Genomic DNA, 14,371 nt, shown 5'->3' with positions numbered 1-14,371 from the left:
TAGTACCTGAAAACTCCATGCAAGAAAATATTTTATATCCCTTAGCAGGGAAAGGTTAGCAAAAGAAAAGATTTGGGGCAGGTTGCGGTGGCTCATGCCTATAGTCCCAGCACTTTGGGAGGCCAAGGTGGACAGATCACCTGAGGTCGGGAGTTTGAGACCAGCCTGACCAACATGGAGAAATCCCGTCTCTACTAAAAATACAAAATTAGCCGGGCGTGGTGGCGCATGCCTGTAATCCCAGCTACTCCAGAGGCTGAGGCAGGAGAATTGCTTGAACCCGGGAGGCGAAAGTTGCGGTGAGCTGAGATTGCACCATTGCACTCCAGCCTGGGCAACAAGAGCAAAACTCTGTCTCAAAAAACAAAAAATCGAAAGAAAAGATTTTGGAAAGCAGCAACAGAGACATTCCTGTTACGTTTTCCATGTTCTCCTTCATTGAAGATTATAACAAGGACAGAGGTTCTTAATTTAAGCCACTCTGTGCCTTTACTGCATTATCCACATTGTAGTTTGCAGGTTGCTGGATAATTAGGGCCAAAGCATAATGTAGAGATCCCCAAGCTTGGGTCCCTGTCTGATGATCCTCAAACTATAACTCAAGATCCTTGGGGATGGCCAGGTACAGTCACAGATCACCATTTCCAGCAGGTACTATCCAGAAACTGGATGTGGAGGCTCTATATTGCCAACAGTGAATTTGCTGTGCTTCTACCAACTTTCAGTAGCTTCAGGAAGAACTGCAAATTATCAAACCTAGAGCCAGCAGGCAATAGATATTCAGGATACATAAGTCTGTACATGTGTTAAGCTTTAAAATACAAAGCCATTATGTAGGTGACCTGACAGTTCAGTCTAAGCTTCATTTTGGATTTGAGCTGGAAAATGAAATCGGTGAGGCTTTATGTGAAACTTCCAATGCAGATTTTGCAAAACTCTCCTATTTTGGAAAGGATTAAGACAGATTACAGTTGCGTAGTAAAAGCCAGAAAAGAAAGAAAAGATAAACTTTGCTCCCTCCTGCTCCTGTTAGTCATTAATGTACCTGTTTTTCCTGCTCCAAGTGGTCTATGTCAGCTAATGGCAGCATAGAAGGTCTCCCGTGAGCACACTGGAATGGCAGCTGGCACGAGGACAGAGTTTCAATAAGGCGGCAACTTTCCTGTAAGCTCAGGCCATCATTAAACTTAATGGCCCCTAAATGAAAGAGAGAAACAAGAAGGTTATAGTGTGTATAGTGGGAAACCAATGCTGACCTTGGGTCACTGCCAAATATCTGGAAAAAGTAACATGTTTCTTAGGCTTCTTTAATGAGGCTTTAATCCTGCTTGAAATTGGTGCTTATAGGCTGGGCACGGTGTCTCACGCCTGTAATCCTAGCACTTTGGGAGCCTGAGGCAGGCAGATCACGAGGTCGGGAGTTTAAGACCAGCCTGGCCAATATGGTGAAATCCCGCCTCTACTAAAAATATAAAAATTAGTCGGGCGTGGTGGCACGCGCCTGTAATCCAGCTACTTGGGAGGCTGAGGCAGAAGAATCGCTTGAACCCAGGAGACGGGGGTTGCAGTGGGCCGAGATCATGCCACTGCACTCCAGCCTGGGCAACAGAATGAGACTCTGTTCTCAAAAAAAATAATAATAATAAAAAAGAAAGAAAGAAAGAAATTGGTGCTTATGACCATGGATGAAACTAAGGCTTCAGGACTGACCTCTCAGCTTTTTCTTATGGAGTATTTGTCTTTCTAATCTCTGTAGGAGGCATTCCTTAACTTGTTAGGGTCTTACTCTCAGAGTTTTTCTCCAAGAGGCAAGAGCAGTATTTTTGCCTACTCTTTATGGGTTTGTGAAGTTGGGGTTATCTTTTTCCATGGATCGTCCAATAGCAATCTCTGATTGTTTCCTTACAATATTCATTTTATTTGCTTCTTTTTTCTAATTTCCATAATAATCTTCCTAAACTCTCATATTGTTATAACCTGCCTTTATGCATAATTTACCCAGTCAACAAACATTTATTAAGTATATACTTTGTATTGGGAGCTTTGTCAGGCAGTTAATGAGACAGATAATTTCCATCCTCATGGCGCTTATGGTCTAATAGGGGAGACAAACATGAAGCAGATACTTACACAATAATTTAAATGATAAATATAGGTGCTATAAAATACAGGATATGAATATATAATAGGAAGACCAAACCCAGTTGAGGAGCTTAAGGAAGGCTTTCCTGGCAAAGTAGTATTCAGGCTGAGACTTTAGGTTAAGAAAGACATGGCTAATTGAAGGAGGAGAGAAAAATATTTCAGGTAGAGGAAAAGGCCAGCCCAGAGGCCCCCAAACTGACAGATGTTTAGCACACAGGAAGTAGAAGACCAAAAAAGCAGGCCAGGATGTAAAGAACCAGGTAGACAGTGATATGACATGACACTGGAGAGGCAGGCAGGGGCCAAATCATGAAGACCCTTGTGGGCCACAGTAAAAAATCACATTTCTATCCCAAGAGCAATGGGTCGTCACTGACACATTTTAGTTAGAAGAACAACACGCTCAGAGGGATGTTTCAAAGAGATTCCTCTGGGTGCCGAGAGAAGAGTGGCTTGAAAGGGAGCCAGAGTGAATGTGAGGAACTAAGAGAACTCAACAGTGGCAAAAATGAGGGAGGGGCCAGACAGACTGAATCAGACGGACTGAAGATACATTTTGAAGGTGGCAATGATGACATTTGGTGATGGAGGAGTATGAATCTGTTCTCACCCTGCTATGAAGAAATGCCCAAGACTGGGTCATTTATAAAGGAAAGACCATTTAAATGACTCAGAGTTCTGCATGGCTGGGGAGGCCTCAGAAAACTTACAATTATGGCAGAAGGTGAAGGAGAAGCAGGCACCTTTCTCACAGGGTCTCACCCAGCTCCCTATTTTCTATACTGTATCATATTACCCCGCTCAAGAACCCTCAATGGTGTTCGCTTTGGCAGCACATACAATAAAATTGGAGTAATACAGGATTAGCATGGTCCCTGCACAAGGATGACATGCAAATTCACGAAATATTCCATCTTTATTATTATTATTATTATTATTTTGAGATGGAGTCTCACTCTGCCACCCAGGCTGGAGTGCAGTGGCACGATCTTGGCTCACTGCAACCTCCGTCTCCTGGTTTCAAGTGATTCTCCTGCCTCAGCCTCCTGAGTGGCTGGCATTACAGGTGCCTGCCACCATGCCCAGCTAATTTTTGTTTTTAGTAGAGATGGGGTTTCGCCATGTTGGCCAGGCTGGTCTCGAACTCTTGACCTCAGGTGATCCATCCGCCTCAGTCTCCCAAAGTGCTGGGATTACAGGCGTGAGCCACTGCACCTGGGTGTATTCCATCTTTTTAAAAAACCCTAGAAGAAAACCTCAGAAATACCATTCTGGACATAGGCCTTGGCAAAGATTTCCTGATAAAGGCTCTAGAAGCAACTGCAACGAAACGAAAATTGACAAGTGAGACTTAATTAAAGAGCTTCTCCACAGCAAAAGAAACTATCAACAGAATAAACGGACAACTTACAGAATGGGAGAAAATATTTGCAAACTGCATCCAACAGAGGTCTAATATCCAGAATCTATAAGGAACTTAAATAATTAACAAGCAAAAATTTAAAAACCCTATTAAAAAATGGGCAAAGGGGCTGGGCGCGGTGGCTCAAGCCTGTAATCCCAGCACTTTGGGAGGCCGAGACGGGCGGATCACGAGGTCAGGAGATCGAGACCATCCTGGCTAACATGGTGAAACCCCGTCTCTACTAAAAATACAAAAACTAGCCGGGCGAGGTGGCGGGCGCCTGTAGTCCCAGCTACTCAGGAGGCTGAGGCAGGAGAATGGTGTAAACCTGGGAGACGGAGCTTGCAGTGAGCTGAGATCCGGCCACTGCACTCCAGTCCGGGCGACAGAGCGAGACTCCGCCTCAAAAAAAAAAAAAAAAAAAAAAAAATGGGCAAAGGACATGAACACACACTTCTCAAAAGAAGACATACACATGGCCAACAAGCATATGAAAAATGTTCAACGTCACTATCCTAAGTGAATTAGAAAACCAAATACTGCATGTTCTTACTTTTAAGTGGGAACTAAACATTGAATACACATAGAATCAAAGATGGGATAACAAACACCTGGGCCTACTTGAGGGTGGAGGGTGGGAGGTGGGTGAGGATCGGAGAACCACCTATTGGGTACTATGCTTATTACCTAGGTGACAAAATAATCTGTACACCAAACCCCTGTGACATGCAATTCACCCATGTTACAAAGTGCACATGTACACCCTGAAGCTAAAATAAAAGTTGGAAAGAAAAGAAAAGAACCCTTGCTAATTCTAATGCCTTCTGTAGCAAATCCAGAGGTTTTGCTGTGACCTTCTAGATTTCTGTTCTCTTACCTGCCTAGTTTCTTGATACTCTTTGCTGCTTCTCACATAGCTAATTTGTTTCTGTTCTGCGTCTCTGCACAGGCTGTTTACTCTCCCTGTAGTGAACTCCCCCTTCCATGCTATGAACCCATGTCCCCCAGCTCATTCAAAATTCAACTCAAAATGCATCTCCTCTAGGAGTTATTCCTCCACTCATATAGGTCAGGCAGCACTACAGTCAAATTTGTGTGTTGGGATTTTGTTTTTGTAAAAGTGATTTTTTAAAATGTACATTCAGTTTCTTGATCTAAATTGTATTCTCCAAGAGTTAAGTAGTAAATGTGCCCTCTGCCTCTTTTGTAATCCCGGCAGCCCTGCCAGGGCTCTGCATGCAGAGGCGTTTGATCACTGCTATGTTGAAGGGCTTACCATGGCAGGCTTGGGATGCCAACACCTTCTGGACAGTCAGTGGCAATGTCCCTTGGATGCCTCCTGTGGTCTGGAGTAGCTAATGCATAAACACATTATTAACAGGAAAAGGAAATGGAACAACAAAGCCTTTTATGTGTGATGCTTCTGTGTGAAACCCCAAAATAAAGGAAAAGCTTACCTCCACTTGTTCTCGGATAAATTCCTACAAAGCAAAACGAAAATAGGCTTTAATCTACCGTTATGTTTTACTTGCCCTTTGATAGTTTACAAAATATCTCAATTTTCTTCTTTAAATCATGCCTCCTGAAGGAAAGAGTTCCAGCAATACAGCACTTGGGGATAAACTTATTTGTTGTAAGGCACTTTGAATGTGAAAAACCAAGCAACTAAACAGAACTCTTATTAAACACAGAATATACTTAGCTACTGAGACTTCTTCCACATACAGCTTCTCAACCAATGAGGTTATGTAGCTGGTGAGAGTCGTCTTGATGATTCAACCAGTTCAAAACATCAGGAAGGCTTCTCACTAAAAGGCTGTCTGTTTGTGTGTGTAATCTTAGCCAGAACAAGTGTAATATTACACACAAACTGAGAATAAATACACAACAACCATCAACACAACCACTGCTCAGTATAACACTTGCTTAAATATCATAAACATAAGTAAACAGTCACTTCAGTTCCCACGGGCTTTCTGAGGACAATTCCCTTCAGGTCAGAAAGTTTATTTTCTGAGGCCCTTTGTTGAGAAATTTCTCCTCCCTTGTATGTCTCTGTCCCTGGGGTAACTTTTTCAATAGTTACATCCCTGTGGATATTAATATTTACAAAAGAACTTTAAAGAAATTTAAAGCAGACACTATTTCATGCTACCAATTTGTTTAACCTCTGGAGGTAAAAAGAAAAAAAACCTGTTGCACATTTAATGATTTCTTTATAAGAAAATCATTTCTTTACTCCTGGAAAAGGCTATGTGTAAATCTGCCTCCTAAGATGACAACATGGTACATTTTCTTTTAAAACCAGACTCAGGAAATTCTCTTCCCTCCTTCATTTATACTCTAGTCTGCCATGCCTATAAATGAGCACAGTTACCAAGAGCTACGTAGTAGATACTATACTACATATAATTTAAAAATCACATGTTTTCCCAAACGAACCTAAACAGAAAGATGGTTTCATAAGACTCAATCCACTAACAAAGCTTACTGTGGATGGAGAGCAAACCTAACTGCTCTGCTGTTCTCTCTGGTGTTTGTGTATCTGGGATGGTAAAACATCTGTTTGTAAGCCTAGTGAAGGGGTGATGGGTCTCATCTCAGTCCATTTTATATTCCAATGGTCTGTTTAATGCTGGATAATTAATATTATTTTATTTTTATTTATTTATTTAGTTAGTTATTTTGAGATGGAGTTTCGCTCTTGTTGCCCAGGCTGAAGTTCAATGGCATGATCTTGGCTCACTGCAAACTCCGCCTTCTGGGTTCAACCTCCACCTTCTGGGTTCAAGTGATTTTCCTGCCTCAGCCTCCTGAGTAGCTGGGATTACAGGCATGCACCACCACGCCTGGCTAATTTTGTATTTTTAGTAGAGACAGGGTTTCTCCATGTTGGTCAGGCTGGTCTCAAAACTCCCAACCTCAGATAATCTGCCTGCCTCAGCCTCCCAAAGTGCTGGGATTACAGTTGTGAGCCACTGCGCTTGGCCTTATTTATTTATTTTTTTTAATTTTTTGAGACAGAGTCTCATTGTTGCCCAGGCTGGAGTGCAATGGCGCGATCTCGGCTCACTACAGCCTCTACCTCCTCACCAGGCTAGAAGATAGAGCTTTATAGAAGGATGTATTAATGATCTTTCAGCTGCTAGGATTCAATTAGCTACCTCCTCAAAACACCAAAACTATTCCAGCTTCTTCCAGAATCACACAAAAATCTCTCTGATCTGCCTGACATAGCATAATCAAGATTTTCTGAAACCAGAGGTTTGTTTCCATTTGAAGTAAACTCCTTAACAGTAGTCTTTGAAGTTCCTTTAGGAAAAGTTTTTCTTATAATTTTCTGGTTACATATTTAGGGATTGAATTACAATAAAAGACTCTAACAGATCCTATCTTTTGGATTTAGGACAATTTGGAGCAGGGGTCTTAGAGAAAGTATGTCTGTGGAGAGGAAAGAGCTTTGCTGGAAGCAGAGCAAAGTCTGTCTGATCCAGAGGCAATTCTGGAAACTGCAAAGCCAAGACGATCCAAGAGCTCTTCCTCTTGAATGTTTCACCCTTGGCCTGCAAATGTGCTTAGATCTTTTTTGTCTTAAAGCAAACAAACACCCTTCCTCAGCCTTGAATCCCACCCCACACTTCCCAACCACCTCTAACCTTTAGCTCTCACCCCATCTCTCTTTTTCTGTGTGTAGCCAAAGTTCTTGAAAGAGTAGTCTACTTAGCTCCACTTCCTCCTGCTTCATACGCTCCTAACTCACTGCACTCTTATCTTCTGCCCTACCTCATCCCCAGGAAATGATTCCACAAGACAACTAATGTCCACATGACAGCCAAGTCCAACGTTTCAGGCTCTACTTCATAGCTATTATTGGCCATTCCCTCCTTGCTTAAAACTTTCCTTAGTTTTGGCAATATTACTTTTTCCTGGTTTTCCTCCTCCCTCTCTAACCAAATATTTTCAGCCATCCTTAGAATTTCCTCTTTTCAGCAGAGCTTTCCAGACCTTTGCCAAAGCATATGCACCCTGGATGCTGACATTCCACAGGCTCCACCCTTTTCTCTCTTCCTTTTCACTCTCCATATTCTCCCCGGACAACCTCGCCTCCTCAAGGCCCTTCTCCAGCTTCTGATACTATCACAATATATATACTATTAACTCTCAGATAGATATTATGTACAGCCCAGATTTCTTTTCCAAGCACCAGATCTTTTAAGTCTGCCTATCCGCTGGGCATTCCACCTGAAGGCACATTCACTGTGTCTAAACCCAGCTTCACCATGGAACTCCTAGGCAGGTTTGTTCCTCCCCATCTGTGTCCCTTCTCTGTCAATGGCACCACCGTCCTTCCAGCCACCCATGCTACAACCCTCAGAATCACTGTTGCTTTTGTTTTCTCCTTTATTCTTTCACATTCGATTGCTCACCAGGTCCTCTTGCTTCTGCCTCCCAAATTCTGTCTCAAATATGTCACTCCTCTCTACTCCCTCTGCTACTGACTCAGTCCAATCCTCATCTTCTCTTACCCGCACAACTGCAGTAACCCCTCAGCTGCTCTCTCTGACTCAAATCTTCCCACATCAATCTATCCCCCAATTTATCTACTACATCTATCTTCTAATTTTAGATATTACTATTTTAGTAATTAGTACAGCACTTCAGACTTCTAGATGATGTGGATGTGGATTTGCCTGTGCTCCAAATAAAGAGAACCAGGGATAAAGGAGTAGGAACACTAATGAAAAAAGCAGGACACCAAGGGAGGACGAGTGAGATTTGGGGGAAAAAAACCACAACTTCTGGAAATAAAAAATATAGTCATTGAAATTAAAAATTTAGTCACTGAAATAAAAAACTCAGTGGATAAGCTAAACACATAATTAAACACAAGATGAAGAGATCCTTTAGTTCACTGGAACATAAGAGGAGATTTTGCAGAATGTATCACAGAGAGAGAAAGCAATGGGAAATACGGAAGAGATTTGAAGAGGCATGGAGAGTAGAAAGATAAGGCCCAGTAGATATCTGACAAAATTTCCAACACAGAGAATGGGAAATAAAGGTTTGAGGTGATAATGACTGCATACTTTCCAAGTTGAAGAAGCACAGCGAATCTCCAGAAGGAAATGAAAATAAATCCATACAAAGATATTTCATAGGGAAATTGCAGAACACCAAAGACAAAGTGAACATTGCAAGAGCAACCAGAGGGAAAATCAGATTACCTACAGAGTAATAATTGGATTGACAAAGGACTTCAATGGCTAAAACAGAAAGTCAGGCTGGGTGTGGTGGCTCACACCTGTAATCCCAGCACTTTGGGAGGCCACGGCAGGCGGATCACCTGAGGTCGGGAGATTGAGACCAGCCTGGCCAACATGGTGAAACCCCATCTCTACTAAAGATACAAAAATTAGCCAGGCGTGGTGGTGGGCACCTGTAATCCCAGCTACTTGGGAGGCTGAGGCAGGAGAATCACTTGAACCTGGGAGGTGGAGGTTGCAATGAGCTGAGATCACCCCACTGCACTTCAGCCGGGGCAACAGAGTGAGACTCTGTCTCAAAAAATAAAATAAAATAAATTAAAATAAATAAAATAGAAAGTCAAAAGTAGTGAAATATTTTCAAAATGTGGGGGGGATAACTGGCAATGTGAAATTCTGTTTTTAGCTAGATAATCATGCAAGTATGAAGGGAAAATAAAGAAACTTTAAAAGACAGCTTATCATTCATGGACTTTTTTTTTTCGAGACAGAGTTTCACTCTTGTCACCCAGGTTGGAGTGCAATGGCGTGATCCCAGCTCATTGCAACCTCTACCTCCCGGGTTCAAGCGATTCTCCTGCCTCAGCCTCCCAAGTAGCTGAATTACAAGCACCCGCCACCACGCCCAGCTAATTTTTGTGTTTTTGGTAGACACAGCATTTCAGCACATTGGCCAGGCTGGTCTCGAACTCCTGACCTCAGGTGATCTGCCCGCCTCAGCCTCCCAAAGTGCTGGGTTACGGGCATGAGCTACCATGTCTGGTCCATGGACTCTTACTAAAATAACTTCTATTTATTTTTATATTTTTGTATTTTTTTGTCTCAAGATCTATTTGTGGGTAAAAGATCTTTTAAGAGATTTACTTCAGTAAAAAAAAAAAAAAAACAGAACATAAAAGAACACAGAATAAGTAGGATGCAAGAGGCAATGGTGAACAAAGACTCTGGTGAACACTTTGTTTAATCTAAATGAAGATTGACTATAAAATAAATGACCACCAGGGGATTAAAAACAAGGTGGAATTAAAGTACTAGACAGCAACATGGAAGATGGGAGGAGATGAACGGTTTATAAGATTTTGGTACAGTTAGAAGAGGATGCAGAAATGAATTACTTTTAAACTGTGATAAGTATGCATGCTAAAAGTTAAGGCTAATCTCTAAAAGGATATAAATGGAATATATAACTTCTAAACCAGGAGAGCAAAAAAAAAAAAAAAAAAGAAATAAAGAAAACTATAATAGAAAACAGGAAAGGAGAGGAAAAAGACAATAAAGGCAAAATAAATGATATTTGCTATAAAAGAAACATATAAGTAATCAAAGTAAAAAGTAATAGTCCCCTCTAATACCTCCAATGCCACATCCAGCAGTAGCTTTCCAAACCTTTACCAAAACATATATGTAAAGTAATCATATTTGGAAAGGAATCTAAAATGGACCTTACTCTCCTGCTTAAAATTCTTCACTGGCTGCCTATAGGATAAAATGCAAACTACTTAGTAGAATATGCTAAATTATTTTATGATTTGATCTTGACAACCCATCTAGCCAACTCCCATCCAGTCAAAGATCCAAGTATAACTTCTGATTTCCCCCCAGTTTTTTTTTTTTTTTGAGACGAGTCTCACTCTGTCACCCAGGCTGGAGTGCAGTGGAGCAATCTTCGATCACTGCAACCTCTGCCTCCTGGGTTCAAGCAATTCTCATGCCTCAGCCACCTGAGTAGCTGGGATTACAGGCACATACCACCATGCCCGGCTAATTTTTTGTATTTTTAGTAGAGATGGGGGTCTCATCATGTTGGCCAGGCTGGTCTCGAACTCCTGACCTCAAATGATCTGCCCGCCTTGGCCTCCCAAAATGCTGGGAGCATTACAGGCATGAGCCACTGCACCTGGCCTGATTTCCCCAAATCTTAACTACCAATAGCCTACCGTTGACCAGAAGCGTTATCAATAACATAAACAGTCGACTAACACATATTTTGTGTGTTGTATATATTACACACTGTATTCTTACAATAAGGTAAGCTAGAGGAAAGAAAATGTTGGCCAGATATGGTGGCTCATGCCAGTAATCCCAGCACTTTGGGAGGCCAAGGCAGGTGGATCACTTGAGGTCAGGAGTTCAAGACCAACTTGGCCAACACGGTGAGACCCCATCTCTACTAAAAATACAAAAATTAGCCGGGGCATGGTGCTGTGCACCTGTAATCTCAGCTACTTTGGAGGCTGAGGTAGGAGAATCACTTGAACCCGGGAGGTGGAGGTTGCAGTGAGCTGAGATTGTGCCACTGCACTCCAGCCTGGGCATCGCAAAAAAAAAAAAAAAAAGTTAAGAAAATCTTAAGAATTTATTATTCATTAAGTGGAAATGAATCATCATAAAGGTCTTCACCCTCATCATTTTCACATTGAATAGGCTAAGGAGGAGGAAGAAGAGCAAGGAGGAAGAGACAGCAAGGTCTTGCTGTCTCATGAGTGGCAGAGGTGGAAGAAAATCTGCATATAAGTGTACCTGTGCAGTTCAGACCCAAGTTGTCCAAAGGTTAACTGTAGATCTTAATTTGAGCCATATCTATTATAGTTCCCTAAGCATAGGATGTGCCTCAAGTCTCTGATATGTATTCCTCTGAATAGAATGCCCTTCTGCCCTCTTCTGTACTCAGCAGTTTCTCACTATTCTTTTTTCTTTTTTTTTTTTTTGACACAGAGTTTCACTCTTGTTGCCCAGGCTGGAGTACAATGGCCCAATCTTGGCTCACCGCAACCTCTGCCTCCCAGGTACAAGTCATTCTGCTGCCTCAGCCCCTGAGTAGCTGGGATTATAGGCATGCACCACCACGCCCGGCTAATTTTCTGTTTTTAGTAGAGATGGGGTTTCTCCATGTTTGTCAGGCTGGTCTTGAACTCCCAGCCTCAGGTGATCCACCCGCCATGGCCTCCCAAAGTGCTGGGATTACAGGCATGAGCCATGGCGCCCGGCCTAGTTTCTCACTATTCTATAACACTTTTCTGGCTGTGTGCAGTGGCTCATGCCTGTAACGCCAGGGGTTTGGGAAGCCAATGCAGGGGGATTGCTTGAGGCCAGAAGTTCAGGACCAGCCTGTGCAACATAGTGAGACCCCCATCTCTACAAAAAAAAAGAAGGAAAAAATTAGCCAGGCACGGTGGTGTGTGCCTTTAGTCCGAGTTACTTGGGAGGCTGAGGCAGGAAGATCGCTTGTGCCCAGGAGATCAGTGAGCCAAGACTGCACCACTGCACTCCAGCCTGGGCAACAGAGTGAGGCCTGGTCTTTCAAAAGTAAAAACTTTTCTTAAGAAAACAGCTTTTCTGTGACAGTTTCATTGACTCCACCTCCCCAGGCACAGAATTCATTCTATATTTCCATAACACTTCCGAAAAACTATCTTGGTGCATTCTAGACTCTTAGTTTTCATGACCGTTATCATATTTGGAAGAAAGCAAAACACAAACCTGTACTAGCCAAAGTTCACTGACTATAATTCTTTAAATGCCCTTCTTCCTTATTTTGAGCTAATTCATCTCTGAATTTCTAGCTCCTGGCACACAGCAGGTAAATACCATGAATGCTTGTTGAAGAAAAGATGAATTCAGAGAACCTACAGACAAAATATGAGGTTACCATCACTCAGCAATTTCCTTAACATCTGCAGCTGTGTCTTACCTCCACGATACTCTTGGTCACAGTAGATCTTCCTCTCCGAAGCTCATTGGCTTCTCTTTCCACAAAACAGAGTGGTACTTTTCCCACAAGTACCAGAGAATCACTAGTGTCTGGAAATACAAGTTCAAGGCCCAGATCTTCCAGATTTTTGTGGTAACACCTAAAGAGATAACCTCAAATGTTAAAAAAAAAAAAAAAAAAAAAAAAGGGCTACTTCATTTGCACTTCAGTGCTGGTTCCAAATACTGCTTGATAGTTTTTCAAAAGCTGCCACAGGGCTTAACAATTGTATTGTTTTTCTCACACTTATGTGTGTGTTTGGGATTTTTTATTATCAAATTTCCTTTCTGAATTATAGTAATCTTTACTGTTTTTCTCCTTTCCATTGAGAATCAATCTTTGTCTAAGTCTTGTTTCTAAGTGTGTTTTCTTCATTGAGGAACTGCTAACTTCTGGCTGCTGGCACTTAACGGAGTCTGGCATGAAGAAAAGGTCTGAGAGTGATTGAATCAACATGAAAGCAGGGAGATAATTAATAGCCCACGGAACTGAGAAGTCCTGACTAACGGAATCTAAGTAAATAGATCTGCCTCTACTATAAATTATGTCACAGGGAAAAAAGATTTACTGGCAGTATCATATTCCCAAACTTGAAACATACTGGGAGAAAATTCTCTTTTTCATTTTCAATAATTTGTGCTGCCTAGAAGAGGAAAGATGCCCTATCTTGTGACTCACTACATGATTTGCCTCTTCCTTACATCCCAGTGTTTTACTTTCTTCACATTATGATTACGGTAACGAAAACTAACAGTCTAGAATGCACCAAGGCAGAGAAGAATGGGACCAATTACTGCAGAAACTTTGCTTTCACAAAGCACGGCACACAGACTGTTCCAAGAAATGAGAAGAGTGTTCTAAGCCAATTGCTGGAAAAAATTATCAGGGAAACTCTATCCTATACTCACCATCTTGGATACAGTGGAAAGAACAGGCTGGGTGCAGTGGCTCACGACTGTAATCCCAGCACTTCGGGAGGCCAAAGTGGGAGGAATGCTTGAGCCTAAGAGTTCAGACCAGCCTGGGCAACATGCCAAAAACTCATCTCTACCAAAAAATTACAAAAATTAGTCCAGCATAGTGGTGCTCACCTGTAGTTCCAGCTACTTGGGAGGCTGAAGTGGGAGGACTGCTTGAGCCTGGAAGGTGGAGGTTGCAGTGAGCAGAGATTACACCACTGCACTCCAACCTGGACAACAGAGTGAGACCATGTCTCAAAAATTAAATATTTTAATGGATGATTGGATGCAGAAAAAAATATATTTTAAAAAAGGAAACAGATGACCTGTGGAGTCAGATGACCTGCCTTTGAGTGCCTGCTCTACTACTTAATAACTGCTATGACCTTAGACAAGTCTTATAACCTCTCTTGGTCTCATCTGAGAAATGGAACAATAGTTATGCTTATTCCTCAGAGAATTATTGTGAGAATTGATACCATCAACATCACATTCTCATGGTAGTACTAACCATAAGAGTCTCCTTTGTTCCTCTGTCACTGTTATCTCTAGTGGAGGAATTAGAGTAGAAGACAGTAATTTTTTCCGACCAGAGCCTTGTGCCTGTTGCTTCTCATAGGAATCTATTGGCAGAAAGATGAATGGGTTAAGAGTAGGAAGGGAAGTCTTCTAGATTCAGATAAAAATAAAGCACAGCCTTGAGATAATCATTCTAATCCATAGCAGAATGTTTAATATCAGTTTTAGATTTTGGATTTCCATTTTTAAAGTCAAACTAATAAATATTCAGCCTATTAACAATTTTGGTAACATTTTTCAAAATAAGAAATATAAGACTTGCATCTTA

At 41.8% G+C, this 14,371-nt stretch overlaps 1 protein-coding gene and 1 non-coding gene across 11 annotated transcripts in view; one reads left to right on the top strand and one right to left on the bottom strand.

Moving 5' to 3' along the window:
- Positions 1 to 14,371, bottom strand: part of MLH3 (mutL homolog 3) — a 37,848-nt gene that overhangs the window by 3,027 nt on the left and 20,450 nt on the right. For 6 of the 10 annotated variants that reach the window (XM_033187409.1, XM_033187406.1, XM_033187407.1 and 3 more), the window contains 5 exons: positions 14,036 to 14,147; positions 12,506 to 12,665; positions 5,008 to 5,031; positions 4,827 to 4,905; positions 1,046 to 1,197 (listed from right to left, as the gene is read on the bottom strand). In XM_033187409.1, the coding sequence (XP_033043300.1) occupies positions 1,046 to 1,197; positions 4,827 to 4,905; positions 5,008 to 5,031; positions 12,506 to 12,665; positions 14,036 to 14,147 (527 nt within the window). Of the gene's footprint in view, positions 1 to 1,045; positions 1,198 to 4,826; positions 4,906 to 5,007; positions 5,032 to 12,505; positions 12,679 to 14,035; positions 14,148 to 14,371 lie in introns of those variants that run through there. The other 4 variants (XR_004431503.1, XR_004431502.1, XM_033187411.1 and 1 more) reach the window with 4 other exon arrangements.
- LOC117071658 lies at positions 2,963 to 3,065 on the top strand. The gene has a single exon (XR_004432424.1). It is a non-coding gene; the product is annotated as a U6 spliceosomal RNA (small nuclear RNA).

Source organism: Trachypithecus francoisi, unplaced genomic scaffold, assembly GCF_009764315.1.
Source record: "Trachypithecus francoisi isolate TF-2019V2 unplaced genomic scaffold, Tfra_2.0 Lachesis_group3, whole genome shotgun sequence".
Lineage (NCBI taxonomy): Eukaryota > Metazoa > Chordata > Mammalia > Primates > Cercopithecidae > Trachypithecus > Trachypithecus francoisi.
Note: the sequence above shows the minus strand (reverse complement) of the source record. Positions and strands in the feature narration are given on the sequence as shown.